The sequence below is a fragment of the Rattus rattus genome, chromosome 6 (assembly GCF_011064425.1).
Source record: "Rattus rattus isolate New Zealand chromosome 6, Rrattus_CSIRO_v1, whole genome shotgun sequence".
Lineage (NCBI taxonomy): Eukaryota > Metazoa > Chordata > Mammalia > Rodentia > Muridae > Rattus > Rattus rattus.
In genome coordinates this window covers 57,420,214-57,434,821 of record NC_046159.1, presented here as the reverse complement: position 1 = coordinate 57,434,821, position 14,608 = coordinate 57,420,214, and the positions used below count along the sequence as shown (strand labels likewise).

The window sequence follows — 14,608 nt, the reverse complement described above, 5'->3', positions numbered from 1 at the left end:
TCCTGTACGCTTAACCCTTCAGAGTTTATCATAGGCAATGAAAAGGGACTTTGGGTCACTGGTGGCTCTGAGGACCAATCCGGCCTTCTAGCGTGTGACCTTGGTGTCGGTATGGCCACTTGATGCAACTGAGACTGCTTTCTGATTTCTTCCTGACTTGGCATCAAGCTCTCCCAAAACACTGAGTTTCAATCCTTCAAGTACCCAGGCTGCTGTGGGCTTTTGTCAAAGTAGGGATCATACTGCCGGTGACAAAGGTAGGGGAAGGAGGATGTTTCAGGTGGAAAGGACATGGTGCATGATGTAGTAGAGTGCAGGCCGGAGAGTATCTAGAGACTACCACTCCCTTGGTCCAACACTTGTAATGTTGTAATGCCCAGGAAGGGTGGAAGAGCTCAGATGGCAGATTAGCAGTCTGTCTGGTAATTGGAGCTCTGTCCCGACATGAGGTCACCTGAGGGGTTGTGGGATTGAGGAGTAAGATGAACCAGTAGCTCCCACCTGGCCAAGTGGGCAGAGACAGGCTGGATACTTCCAGGGAGAGGGCTGCTTCTGTTCCAATAACAGTCCTAGGCATCTGGTTCTCAGCCACAGGGCAGTGTGGGACTTCTGCTGTATATACAGTATGAATAATTCCATATAGAACCTAGAATAGGGCAGAGAGGAAATCAGGAACGAAGCTCAGAAGGTGGGATCTGCAGGCCTTATAATATGAGAGATGCCCCTAGGTGTTAAAGGATGACTTAGGGAGATAGGCTAGTAGTATGACCTCCAAGACAGGAATCCATAGCCCCTTTCCTTCTGGAGCTCCCTCTCAAGCTGTCTGTCTGCGCTACCCAGAGCAGGTAAGTACTGTGTCTATATGCCAGAGACTAAAAAATAAATAAAATAAAATAAAAGGCATATTATGCCACCATAATAGGATATGTTCTTTGAAAAGCTGACTGAGTCTACCCTAGGCCCCTAGACCCCTACAAGCTCCAATGACGTGACAGGCCCCCAGTTCTTCAAAAAAAAAAAAAAAGGTATCTTCTTCCCTTTATAGAGTCTCATTACTAGCCTGCCACTCCATGCTTACCCATCCTTATTAGCAGGGTGTCATGGGCAAGATAAACCAGAGCCACATTCTTTGAAAGAGTCCAAGTAGCCAGATCCTGTGACAACCGCAGAGAGAGGTGGAGTCACCACAGGTCTGGAAGGACCCTGCAGGTGGGTAATTTCTTTATGATGGGAGAGAAAGAGGTGTGATCTGTAATTTTTAAAGGTCAGAACAATGAGTGAAATTAACATATGGAGGGTCCCAGTGTCCCCCAACATGCTTTAGGTTCCCAAGACTGGCCTAGCTGTCCACACCCTGCACCGGTGCAAGCCAGGAACACTACCTGACAGATCCCCATTCATGTGACCCCCTGGATGCCACACTGCCCTGTGTGCCAAGGCCACCGAGATGGAGTGCCTCTGCTGCCAGAGGGAAAGAGACACTTGATGACCTCGATTACTCAACAAATGCCATAAAATCTCCCAGACACCTACACACGGAGCCCCAAATTCCAGAGCAGGGAATGCAGAGTAACATACTGTTTTTGTTTCTCTGAGACATAGCCTTAGGTTAGCCTCAAACGTGAGACAATATTTCTGTCTCAGCTCTAGAGCGCTGGAATTACAAGCATGTCATCCCACCCCGCTCTGTTTGCCTAGTCCCTAGTCCCTTGTGATTGATAGTGGAGCTTGGGAACAGGCACTGGAGAAAAGGCTTAGCTGTTATGAGCATGTACTGCCTTAGAGTTCAAAGGGCATAGGACATGTTTTTGCCATCATTCCTAAAGAAGACACTCTATTCTCTTGGTCAGAAGTTGGGAGCTCTTAGTGTTTTTCTCTGTGACTATTACACAACTGCTGACCCACAAGGCATGCAGGCACAGCTAGCTAGCTTCTCTGGCTAAGACCAAAATTGACAATTGGACCTAACCTGGAAGTCTCAGGGAAGCTAAGTCTCATACCAATCACAAAGAGGCCCAGGCTCATTCCAGTCCCACCGTGCCCAGGACGGGGCAGTCCTGAGATCCTATAATGAACAGGTGCCTACACCTTTAGCCAGCACTGAATCACTCCTTAGGGTGTTGCTGAGACATACTGCTGCCCCCACAACCGGCATGCCTGAGAAGGGGTTGGCATGTCAATGCCATCTCTTGAGGAAGAGACCAGGAAGCTCTCTGTGAAGAGAGAATGTGAGAAGCCAGGCCTGAGGATGCATGAAGAGAGAGACTCAGGGGCAGCCACAAGCTTGAATATACAGGGAAACTCGTGTGGCCGGCCAAAGATGCCCAGGAAAGCAAGAGATGACCTGAGATGAAGCCTCCAAGTTGCCCTGGGGGTGTCGCACACCACAGAGGCGCCTGAGGAGTGGGTGGGTGGGAAGGTGACAGTCAGGGAAGGCTGCCCCTCTGGAAAGCACCTGCTTAAGCAGGTGATCTGGTCTGGCCACTTCCTAGCTTTGGACTCATTCCTTAATCCCTTCAAGAAACATCAGGTTTCTTCTGCAAAACGCGACTAATAGCACCCAGCCTTCAGGGTTCCTGAGACCTGGACTGAAGCCCTGTAAACGACAGATCCCTTTGAAGTAGGTAAGCACACGGCGTCCGTGGAAGGGATGCGCTCCCTTCCTTCCTCCCTGGTCCAGGTGACCAGAGAGGTCACTAATATGGGGCGCCGGTCCCTTAGGCTCCACCCTCGGAGACAGTGGGCGACCGGTCGGAGGACCGGAGCTGACCGCAGGAAGACGCGGGGCAAAGGCAGAGCGTGCTCAGTGCGCTTCCCGAAACCCTTTAGGGGTGAGCTGTGAGGAAGAAAAAGAAAAATCCCGTTTTAAGTTTCAGTCACCTCCCCCCCACACACACTTTGCTTAGCTATGACTGCAGTCCCTTTAAGAGCTCCGCGGGCCGCAACGCCCCCTGAGGAATTTTATTGGTCTGTTCCATTCCTGTGGGTGGGACCCCATTACGATAGGCTGCTGGAAGGCGGGGGGCGTGGATGAGTGCCACAAACAGGGGTTGTGACTGTTTTCACAGTTTTGCTTAGACGAAAAAACACTAGCCGCGGCGCCTGCCAGTCGCCGCTGCCAGGGGAGGGCCAGGGAAGTCCGCGGGTTCCGTGAGTCCTGCGCGCTGGCGGCGTCTGGCCACCTACGACCGACCCACGTAGAACCTCGGCTGCGGTTCTTGCGCGACGCTCCCCGGTTCTCGCTACCTCTTAGGGGTCGGAGTCCCGCGGCCTGCGCAGCCCGGCTCTCAGGTAAGCGCGGCCGAGTCCTCGTCTCCAGCTCCGCCAAGCTAGTGAGGAGGCCCTACCCAGCTCCTTCTTCGGGCTTGGGCCTACCGTCTCCTGTCCCTGTGCCATTTGGGGTACAGCCACAAGACAACCTTTGAGAAGTTTCTGGGGACCCTAGTGGTCAGGACCCGGATCCTGTACGGAGCTGCTGGACACGGGCAGCTCTGGTGCAGCCAGAGCTCGGCGGCAGCCGGAAAGGACAGCCTATGCTCTGCCTCTGCCTTCCTGGCCTTGCGGAAGGAAGGGCAGCTCCGTAGCGAGGAGGGGACTGTGGGGTCTGGGGCACAGACACACACACCCCCATCCTTGTCCAATTCGGTTGCATTGTACTGGAAATGAGCGTCGTAGCATTTTTAGGAGATATTATCTATTCTAAAGGGTTGGGTCACAAGACCCGGGTCAGACAGACACAGAGCATGTAAATACACCTGCTGCCGATGGAGTCCTAGTTCTCTAAAAGCACACCAAAGAACTGGGTGGTGGTGGAGGAATCCGGAGGTGGAGGCAGCGGGAATCAGAAGTTCAAGACCTGCCTTGGCTAGTTGCAGAGTTGGAGGCTAGCCTGGGCCCCATGAGACCCTATCTTAAAAAACAGACATTGAAAGAACAATACCCAGGTGGGCTAGAGATGCTAAAGTTCCCTCGGAGAGGGAGGTAACAAGTCAAATGACGAGATCAAGCTCAGGGAGGGCCCCTGAGGTAGATGTTGGTGGCTAAAGAAAGGCAAGAAGGATTGTCAGGAGGCAGAGGGCAGGTCACCTAGAACCGTCCTTTCCTCCTGTTGTCCACGGTGGCCTCTTAGGACAGAGCCTCTTCTCTATCACCAAGGCTGACAGATTCAGAGAGAGGCATTGAACCTAGCCTCTATCCTCTGGAGATTTCCTACGCTGCTCTGCAGTTAGTTTTAGAGGCTTAGCAGCCTGGGAGGTAAGGGAGAGTTTTTGGGGCTGCTTGCACTGCTACCCTTCTACTGGATAGGGATCCTATATAAGAGCTCAGACGGTTTGGGCAGACCTATTGCACAGATGGGAAAGACAAGCTCTCTTAACCTCTCCCAGGGCAGGGAGAGAAGGCCTCTGGGGAGGTGTCTGGGTGTCAGAATAGGTCTCACCTAGGCCCAGCAAGCCTGCCACAGAGGGTAGGAGGAAGGCGAGGCTTGAGTTGTGGGCAGGAGCCTGGCCTCTGGAGAATGCTCTGAGGTCAGAGCTGCCCTTTCAGGTTCACCGGTGGAAGAAGCCTTGCCTCAGTTCCCTGGTGACCAGAGGCCTGGGCTCCCCATGATGCTCTGCTGCGCTCCTTCCAGATGTCGCAGCCCTTCTTGTCCCAGTCAGCCCCCTCTCCTTCCTCTTTTTCCTGGTGGGCCAGCGCCTTTCACTTCTCTATTACTGCATGTGCCTAAGGCCAGAAGATCTGGGGAAGGAGAAGCCCTGTGCCCTAGGATAGATGGGGGTGGGGGATCTGTGGGTTCCCTGCCCCATGCCTGCTCTTCCTTTGTTCAGGACCCTGATGGTGCTTGCCCAGTGTTCTAGGACGGAAGCACAGGGCATGGAGCCTGTGCACTGGAAGAGTGTCCTAATGTGCTTGTTATCATTATTTCAATTATTTCAGGAGCAGTCATAGCAAGTACAGTGTGCCTGACAGTGTCCCGGCCCCAGTAATGCTGGAGCAGGAGTATTTGAGGTCTGGCGTTTGTCCACTTGCTCAGGAAGAAAGGAATACCTTGAACTACTGCTAAGTGTAGAACTGGCCAGGAGGACAGGCTCTAGTTGGGACAGCTGGACTCTGGGTACAGGCGGCCACACCTGTGAACATTGTGACTCCTAGGGATGGGTTCCCAATTCTACAGGGGAGAGTCACAGGTGGCAGCTCACACCTCTAGCCCCCCTTTCCTCCCTGAGTCCATGGGCAGACCTCACCGTATGTTCATTCCTTCAACCTGGTACCTGTGTGGCTTCTACAGACACACACACACACACACTCACTCTCTCTCTCTCTCTCTCTCTCTCTCTCTCTCTCTCTCTCTTTTCATATATGAGTGTTTTGTCTGCATGTCAGAAGAGGGCATCAGATCTCATTACAGATGGCTGTGAGCCACCATGTGGTTGCTGAGAATTGAACTCAGGACCTCTAGAAGAACAGCCAGTGCTCTTAGCCACTGAGCCATCTCTCCAGCTCTTTGGTAGACATTTTCACAGCTTGGCTCTCTCTTTTGACTGTCTTAGCAACCTTGCTAGGTAGCTGTCATTGTCCCTGTGACTCTCAGAAGGGAAGTGACTCATCAAAGGTCACAGCAAGCAGGGGGCAGGGCCAGGAATGCCATCCTACTCTGCCTTGTGAATTCCAGAGCATACAGGAGCTGGGAACCAGGCCTGGGGACACAAGTCCATTTTTACCCTAGCTGTTAGGAGGCTGGGACAGGAGAATCACAGGTTCAAGGCTAGGCAACATGGGCAACATAGGGAGACCCTGTCTCCAAAGGAGGATAAGGGATGGAGGTCAGTGTCCAGCATTCAAAATAAGTAAACATATGATATATTTGGGAAACCCCCTGGTAGTGAAGGGGACCTAGTGGTCTTATGATTGGGAAGGATGGGTATCACGTGTGGCAGAATCCAGAGTTACTAGGAATTCAGTGTTTCTCTCTGCATCCACCTCCTGGCTCTGCCCTTTGTGAACTTCTCTCCAGGGCCCCAGCCCAGAGTCACACTTGGCCTGTCGACCTCAGCAGGGTAGCTTCTCACTGGCCAGCGTGCTGGGACTTTCTGGTTGGCCAGGTTTGGACACACATTTCCTGCTGTTTGTGCTGTGCGGAGTTGATCACATCTAAACCTGTGGACAGAGCAGAAGTGCTGAGTGCCCTCGGAAAAGTGAGGCTTTGGCCGCCCGACCCTATCCCACCTTCTCTGACCTGCTGTGTACCTCCTTCCTGTCCTGCCTAGGCCTGTCCATTCTCTGCAATGGCCTAAGGGACCCCGCCCACATGTCATGGGGTCTTGTCACCTCCTTGGAAAAGCCTTTTCAGTACTGAGAGTGAAATCATGTTAGAGGTGTGCTACCCGCCTGAGCCAGCCTTACCAACCGTGTTGATCTTTCTAGCTGCCCGTTCTTTCCGGTCTTTGGCCAGGTCTGTTTCTACGTCCGAGGTTTTGTATTTGCTGTTCTCTCTAAGGAACGTTCTTTATCCAGAGTTTTCCAAGGCTGACTCCTCAGTCATGTGTCCTCTTGACAGAACACCAACCCAAAGCAACCTTCCTAAGTTCCCTGGAATTCGACCTTGGCTGTGAAGCAAGGCCATGATAACCAGAGAGCAGACCTTATGTCCGGAGCAGCCTTGGGCATGCACTGGGGAGACCTACTTCTACCTCATGGTCTAACTTGGCTCTCGTTCCTACCATCACATCCCTATTCCAGCTAACAGGAAGAAAGAAGGGCACGATCTCAAACTGGCGAGTTGCACTCAAGCTGAGGAAAGCAGACGGCAATCCAGGGTTCCACTGGTAAGAAGTGTGGATCCTGGAGACTCGTTCTGTCATAATGTCCCACTCCACGGTCTTCTCGGCACTTCTCCCTAGCAGAGTTTTGCTTTTTCAGTACAAAGGGTTTGTGTCTCTTCCCTACCCCCATCCTTGGGAGGAAGACCTCAGGAGGGTAGGCCTTGCCTGCTCTGCCCCTCCCACACCTGAGCAGCCCAGTGAGTTGTTGGTTATATGAACCACATGGTCAGATCTGCTGGGCATGAAGGGTGCATGAGTGCATGAAGGGTGGTGCTCCGTTCACTTTTGCTGCTGTCAGGACTGGGGAAAAGCCAGCTTCTTTTGGGGACGTCTATTAGGAACCATGTACATACTTTCCCTCCCTGCTCCTCCCCATCAGAAAGCTGAAGGTGTAACAGATCAGAGAAGGCTGGGGACAGGGTCTTGGCTGCCTGTTTGGGGGTTCCTGTCCCTTTCAGCAGAGACAGCATTAGAGTGTAATGACCCTGGCAAACCGAGAATATCCCTGAGTCCCTCAAGCCCTGCCTCTTCCTGCTGCTGCTGCTGCTTATTAGTGATCCACGGCGCTCCTTTTGAGTTACCGCTGACACTGAACTGGGGGCACCGACCTCCTTGCCACTCCTACCACAGACAAGTCACCAAGCCACGACCTTTTCCTCTGAGAAGCTTTCCGGAGCATTCCTGATAGTATGCGAGCTCGTGCGCCCACGTCTGGGTGGAGCGTCTGGGACGTGGCGTGCCGCCCCGTCTGCAGAGTCAACCCCAGCCTGTTTCTGTGTTGGTTACGTGCATGGCTCTATTGAGTCTGGATCCGCCCACATCACATTTGGGAGGCTCATTCATTTTGCCGCAGTTCAGGCTCATTCTTTCTACTGCCATCTTGTGGTCAAGGGCTGATACTGCTTCACCTGTGCAAAACCCTTGCCTGGCTGCTGAAGAGGTGATTCCCTTCAGATCACTGACCAGAATACTGTCACCCGTGAGTCTCAGCTTGTCTTGCAGGAGGCCCCACTACCATCCCTACGCAGTCCCTTGTCTAGGGTTTTCTGGCCACCATTAGTCCCCTCCCTCCAAGGCATTCCTGGGACCTCAGATCATGAGCTCTCTGGTCCTCCAGGCTGAATGTCAGACTTTCCTCCCCACATTGCCACAAAGACACTGGCCTCTGGGCTACTCTGGTCTCCAGCTTCCCTGGGCAACCTGGCCCTCTCAGATGACCCCTTTGACCCTCTCTGTACCTAGAGACCTCTCTGTGCTTCAGGCATCCCCTCCACCTGCAGCTGCTTTTCCAGTGCAGCAGAGAGGTTCTGGGTTCCTTTGAGGACCTTAGCGGCTGTGTTGTCTCCGATCAGATGGTGGGTGGGTTTTACAAGGTAGAATTGGGAGTCGTATCACTCAGGCCTCCCAATACAGTCCTGCTGGGGCATCCGCCATCACCATGGCCTCACCAAGAGAACACTGGTCTCAGTGCCATTCCAGAGGGGGACACTGAAGCACCAGGAGGCCAAGCAGCAGGAGCAGGGTGGGGACCATGCTCTGAGCTCCTTCATCTCGGGAAGAACAAGTTGGACAGTGCCCATCGTTGCTCTCTGGTACATGATGCTCAGTAATTGGAGGTGGCTTGTGTGGCTATGAGGGGCAGACGTTTAAGGCAGAGCCTGAGAGGAGGGAGCAGGCCCTGTATGGAGCTAAGAGCACCCTCAGCCTTCTCCCAGCCTCCTACTCTGTGAGTCCCAAGTACAGCCTGTACTCTGCACTGCCATTTTGGTTTTCCTTGGTAGCCTTAGACTGAGGGAGGAGGGCCAGGGCCCTGTGCCCTAACCAAGTGGGCTTGTCTTCAGGGCCACTGCCGGTGGAATGGCCAACCTGCAGGAGGCCAATGGAAGCACAGCGTGGCCACCGCCCCCAGCATCCAATATCAGTGAGCCCCACCAATGCCTGCTGCTGCTGTATGAGGATATCGGCTCCTCCAGGTAGGGTTCCTGGCCCCACTCAGGGAGGGCCAGGGCTGGGCTTTCAGGGTATGATGGGCTGGGAGCCGTGCCCCTACCTCACCAGTGAGCCAGCTTCTGTACCCCCTGCCAGGGTCCGGTACTGGGACCTCCTGCTGCTCATTCCCAATGTGCTCTTCTTCATCTTCCTGCTCTGGAAGCTTCCCTTAGCTCGGGCCAAGATCCGTGTCACCTCCAGTCCCATTTTTATTACCTTCTACATCTTGGTGAGTTTCCTCCCATCAGTGACAAAAAGCCCATCTCTGCTTTAAGCACAAAAGGGAAATGAATGGATTGTGTGCATAACGAAAATGCCTTCAGTTACGGCTGGATCCAGGGCTCTTCCTCTTGCTCTCTACTGCACTTGGTTCTCCCTATAGAGATGATGCCAAGCACAGATGGGAGCTCACCTGGCTTTCCCAGCTGCACCAGGGGGTCCCTCTTTCCTGGCTGCTAGGGAAGACATAGCCTGTCCTTGGATTGACCTACCTAGGATCCCACATTCATGCCTGAGCCAGTAACAGACTAGCAAGGAAAGGGAAGGTTGGGGCAGGTCGGTAGACTGTGCTGACTGAGGGAGGCAGATAATTCCTACGGGAAAATGGGGAGCTGGCACTAGAGGGGTGGAATGAACACTGGGTGAGGAAAAAAGTGTGCACAGCAGCTACGTTCAATCCTCCGTTCCTCCACTTGGGTAATGTCTTTGAGACAGGCTTACCTGTGGGGAGAGCCTGTGGTCTCAGCCTTTGGTGGGCTCTATGTGTGGTGCATAGGGATAAGGAGAAGGCTGTACATGAGGCAGAGGCTCTAAGGGTGACCTCCTTGGGTATGCCCCCATTCCAGGGTGCGGGGCTCTCTTTTCTGTAAGGAGAGGAGCCTGACTGAAGAGCTGAGTGGCTCCCTGGTCCCTTCTGTGGTCTGAGCTTCCCACAAATGGGTGGTGGGCCTGAAGGGAGACATGGCCTGGGGAGCCCTGGGGGCTGCGTCATAGCCTCAAGGCACTAGCAGGCTGACGAGGCTCCAAGATGGGGGAGTGGGCAGAGGCTGGCTTTCCTCTATCACTTGCCTAAAGTCATAGAGCAGGGAAGCAGCAGGGATAGGTCAGAACCCCAGCTGCCTGGTTCTCTAACCATGGCTATTTGATGGGGCTTCGGGTGGGTAGCAGTGGGGTGGTCCATGCCTGAAGCCTGTGTTGGACCCTCCCTGTCCCATTCCTTGTCTAGTTAAAACCTCCTATTCTTGAGTGGATCCTGCAGAGGGGAAGGAAGCCTTGTTGGTCCTGACACCGCACTCTGTTCTTCTCTTGCCCTGCAGGTGTTTGTGGTAGCCCTGGTTGGCATTGCCAGGGCTGTGGTTTCTATGACAGTCAGTGCCTCTGATGCTGCGACAGTTGCTGATAAGGTGCATGGGAGAGGCTAGTCTGGTGGAGGTTACAATGTGCCCTCTGTGTCCTCATCCTGTTGGAGAGACTCAGGGAGGTCTAGCTAAGGGTGGAGCCCACCCTTAGTTGACCCCGTGCCTCTCTGTGCCCCAGATCCTGTGGGAGATCACCCGCTTCTTCCTGCTGGCCATTGAGCTGAGTGTGGTCATCCTGGGCCTTGCCTTTGGTACGTCTCCTTGGACCTGGGCCTACTCTCCCTACCCTTACCCAGAGATGGCCCCTAGAAGGAGGGGCTGACTCACCTCTGTACCTTATAGGTCACCTAGAGAGCAAGTCCAGCATCAAGCGGGTACTGGCTATCACCACAGTACTGTCTCTGGCCTACTCAGTCACCCAGGTATGTGGCGGTGGTAGGGTCAAGGGTCATGTTTCTAAACTCTGAGTGTTCCCAAGAAGTCACATGGACTAGGCAGGGCCAACTTTTCCTGGACACAGACTATAGGTGACCCTTGAGAAGGCTAAGAAATGTGTGAGAGCGAGTGTCTGGACAGGCACCCAGGAGTACATGCTGTGGGGGCTTTGCTGTTGTTTTAAGGCTGGATAGGCTTAGGCTTTGTCCACAAGGGACTCAGCCAGCGTCTGGACTGCCCCTGGAGTTAGCTGGGTGGGCACGGAAAGGCCTGACACACTGGGGAGCTCTGAGCTGTACAAGGGAAAGTGGGGAGAGGCTTCAGTGATAGGACTGAACTGACCTCCTCGCCTACCACAGGGGACTCTGGAGATCCTGTACCCTGACTCCCATCTGTCAGCTGAGGATTTCAACATCTATGGCCATGGTGGCCGCCAGTTCTGGCTCGTCAGCTCTTGCTTCTTTTTCCTGGTGAGGTCTGGCGTGCTCCCTGGGGGCAGGTGAAGTAGCCTGGCCCGGCCCGGCCTCCCTGTCACCCCTATCTCTGCAGGTCTACTCACTGGTGGTAATTCTCCCCAAGACCCCGCTGAAGGATCGAGTATCCCTGCCCTGTGAGTACCTGCTGGGTGGGGTGGGGGCCACGAGGGCACTGGCCTGCTCCCAGCCTGCAGCTGGAGAGCCCTGGGAAGGGGCAAAACCCCAAGATGTATACCTGGGCCTGAAGGTAGGGTGGTTCAGAAGCTCATGACCCTTGCCTCCCAGCACGGAGGAGTTTCTACGTGTATGCAGGCATCCTGGCCACGCTTAACTTGCTGCAGGGTTTGGGGAGTGCTCTGCTCTGCGCTGACATCACTGAGGGGCTCTGGTAAGAGGGTGTCCAGTATCGGGGTAGGCTGGGAAGGGGGTACAGTGGCCACCACTGTGACAGAAGGGGTCCTCATCCCTCTGGGTAAGGCATGGGGTCGGGGCAGGAGCACAGGCCCTGGCCATGCTGACCTGCTCCCTACTACAGCTGTGTGGACGCCACCACCTTCCTGTACTTCAGCTTCTTTGCGCCCCTCATCTATGTGGCCTTCCTCCGTGGCTTCTTTGGGTGAGTGATGCCCAGACCTCTGCACTCTAATGTGGCTGCACCTGCAACTACTGTGTGTGCATGGCAGTGGAGATGGGTGTACAGAGGGCACTGTGTGTGCATGGCAGTGGAGGTGGGTGTACAGAGGGCACTGTGTGTGCATGGCAGTGGAGGTGGGTGTGCAGAGGGCACTGTGTGTGCATGACAGTGGAGATGGGTGTACAGAGGGCACTGTGTGTGCATGACAGTGGAGATGGGTGTACAGAGGGCACTGTGTGTGCATGACAGTGGAGATGGGTGTACAGAGGGCACTGTGTGTGCATGACAGTGGAGATGGGTGTACAGAGGGCACTGTGTGTGCATGGCAGTGGAGGTGGGTGTGCAGAGGGCACTGTGTGTGCATGCATGGCAGTGTGCATGGCAGTGGAGGTGGGTGTGCAGAGGGCACTGTGTGTGCATGACAGTGGAGATGGGTGTGCAGAGGGCACTGTGTGTGCATGGCAGTGGAGGTGGGTGTGCAGAGGGCACTGTGTGTGCATGGTGGAGATGTGCAGAGGGCACTGTGTGTGCATGGCAGTGGAGGTGGGTGTGCAGAGGGCACTGTGTGTGCATGACAGTGGAGATGGGTGTGCAGAGGGCACTGTGTGTGCATGGCAGTGGAGGTGGGTGTGCAGAGGGCACTGTGTGTGCATGGCAGTGGAGGTGGGTGTGCAGAGGGCACTGTGTGTGCATGGCAGTGGAGGTGGGTGTACAGAGGGCATGGGGTGGCATGCGTGCATCCGTGTGTGCAGCAAGCACAGGCAGGGGAACCACCCCAGACACAGGGCTGCTGTTGAGCACTGCTGTTCCCTCACCTAGTTTGTCAGCAAGCACCTGCTGTGAGCTACGGTACAGACCCTGCTGTACAGACACTAAGGAGCAAAGCAGGCATGAGTGTGCTCAGGGAGCACGTACCTGGAAGGGACCCTGGGGGCCCACAGTGAGCTGGTGCATAGGTGCAGGTGGGGAATGCCTGAGGCTAGGGTGCAGGGGCAAGGACAGGCTGCAGTGTGAGCTGGTGGAGTGCAGGCAGGGGTGTGTTGTCCTGTCAGGCGGGTTGGTAGTCATGGGCCATCTCAGGGGAGGCCTAGGGGAGGCTGTATCAGGCCGTCGCCTGTTCCCGTCTGCACAGGCTGCTGCTTGTTGAATCTCTTCTAGCTATCCTGAAGACAGTGACCAGGTTCAGGAGCGGGTAGTCATATGTGACGCTGCAGGCATGGGGTCACGCTTGGCCAGGGTTGGTGGAGGCTAGGGTTTAATTATTGTCTCCCATGAGGGGCTGACAGACCCATGGGTGCTGAGATATAGAAACTCTTGCCCCTGCTCTCAGGTGTGACCATCTTCACAGCAAATCTTGGTGAGCTCAAGGGTTCCTAGCTTCTCAGATGAGCTGGCTTCTGTCTGGCTCTGCTTCTCCTGACAGCTTCTCTGCACTCTCTCACCAGCTCAGAGCCCAAGATCCTTTTCTCTTACAAATGCCAAGTGGACGAGGCAGAGGAGCCAGACATGCACCTGCCACAGCCCTACGCCGTGGCCCGGCGCGAGGGCATCGAGTCCGCAGGACCCGCGGGAGTCTCAGCAGCCAACTACTCCAGCACGCAGTTCGACTCTGCTGGGGTGGCCTACTTAGATGACATTGCCTCCATGCCCTGCCACACGGGCAGCATCAACAGCACAGACAGCGAGCGTTGGAAAGCCATCAATGCCTGAGTGGGCACCTGAGCGTGTGGAGGCCTGTGAAGACAGATGGGCTTCCAGGTGCAGTGGAGTGCTGTGGAGGAACTCATGTGGATAGCCCTGGGCAGGCGTACCTGCACCCCCAGCTACCAGCCCCTTCCTGTTCTTCACCCCAGTTCTCCTCTGCCTCCTGTGCTCCTGTTTGGGACCGCCGCACTCCTGGCACTGCATTCCTGCTGGGGTCCCGCCTGCCCAGCTCCTGTCCCTTCACAGCTCTCAGCCTCCTGGCCACAAGGCTGCAGTGTATATATTTTCTTGATCTATTTTTTAATAAAAGCAAAAAGAGTAGTAGGTGTGGGTTGATGCCTTTCAGCAGCAGGGCCGTACAAGTGGTAGGGAGGTCCCCCAGAAGGGATGACCCCAGAACTGGCTGCCAGGGCCGGGTGAGGGGCAGGTCACTGTCACTGGGGGACAGGAGACCGACATGGAAAGAAGGGAGTTCTGGGGAGCTGGGGTCTCCCTGGCAGTGTAGTGGAGCCTTTGTCCCTACCAACCTCGGCTCCTTAAGCTATCATCTCGGGCCACCCCTCTCCAGTTATGTCATCTGTAAAGCAGGGGCAAAGAAACCCATCTGACCCTGTGTGCTACCAGTCACCTGCCACAGAAACTTATTCTAAGTCTCTGGAGCAGTGCTGGACACGGCAGGGATGTTAACTGAGAGCACAATGGTAATGGACAGGAAGAGTAGAAGAAAGTGCTGGGAGTGGGCTGGAGCAGTGGTTCAGCAGTTAAGAGCACTGGTTGCTGGGAGTGGGCTGGAGCAGTGGTTCAGCAGTGAAGAGCACTGGTTGCTGGGAGTGGGCTGGAGCAGTGGTTCAGCAGTGAAGAGCACTGGTTGCTCCTTCAGGGGACCTGAATTTGATTCCCAGCACCTATGTGGTGACTCAAAACCATCTGTAGTGCCCATCCCAGGGGATCTGCCCTATTTTGACATCTTCAGACACCAGACACATTTGTGGTACACAGACTCCTTGCAGACAAAACACCCATGCACATAAGGACCGGGACTGTAGGGTGTTCTATAAGGCATGGTATGGAAAGGGACTCAATGTGGTCGGTGACCTCTAAGCAGGAGATCTGCTAAGGTTATAGCCAAGCCAAGTGACCAGAGCCAAAAGGCATCACAATTCAGATGGGTATCTCCCTGCCCCACTGGCT

At 54.8% G+C, this 14,608-nt stretch overlaps 1 protein-coding gene across 4 annotated transcripts; it reads left to right on the top strand.

Moving 5' to 3' along the window:
• The first annotated feature begins 3,064 nt into the window (after positions 1 to 3,064).
• Positions 3,065 to 13,741, top strand: Tpra1 (transmembrane protein adipocyte associated 1). Of its 4 annotated transcripts, none has more exons than XM_032906122.1 (12): positions 3,065 to 3,291; positions 6,739 to 6,831; positions 8,663 to 8,794; positions 8,907 to 9,039; positions 10,127 to 10,213; positions 10,347 to 10,419; positions 10,511 to 10,590; positions 10,963 to 11,073; positions 11,153 to 11,213; positions 11,365 to 11,467; positions 11,615 to 11,695; positions 13,159 to 13,741. In XM_032906122.1, exons 3-12 carry the CDS (start codon positions 8,679 to 8,681, stop codon positions 13,421 to 13,423), a joined length of 1,110 nt encoding a protein of 369 aa, XP_032762013.1. In that variant the 5' UTR covers positions 3,065 to 3,291; positions 6,739 to 6,831; positions 8,663 to 8,678; the 3' UTR covers positions 13,424 to 13,741. The 4 variants fall into 4 exon arrangements, with proteins under 4 accessions (XP_032762013.1, XP_032762014.1, XP_032762011.1 ...); XM_032906120.1 differs by having other exon boundaries at positions 3,066 to 3,291; positions 6,739 to 6,824; XM_032906123.1 differs by lacking the exon at positions 6,739 to 6,831.
• The last annotated feature ends 867 nt before the right edge of the window (positions 13,742 to 14,608 follow it).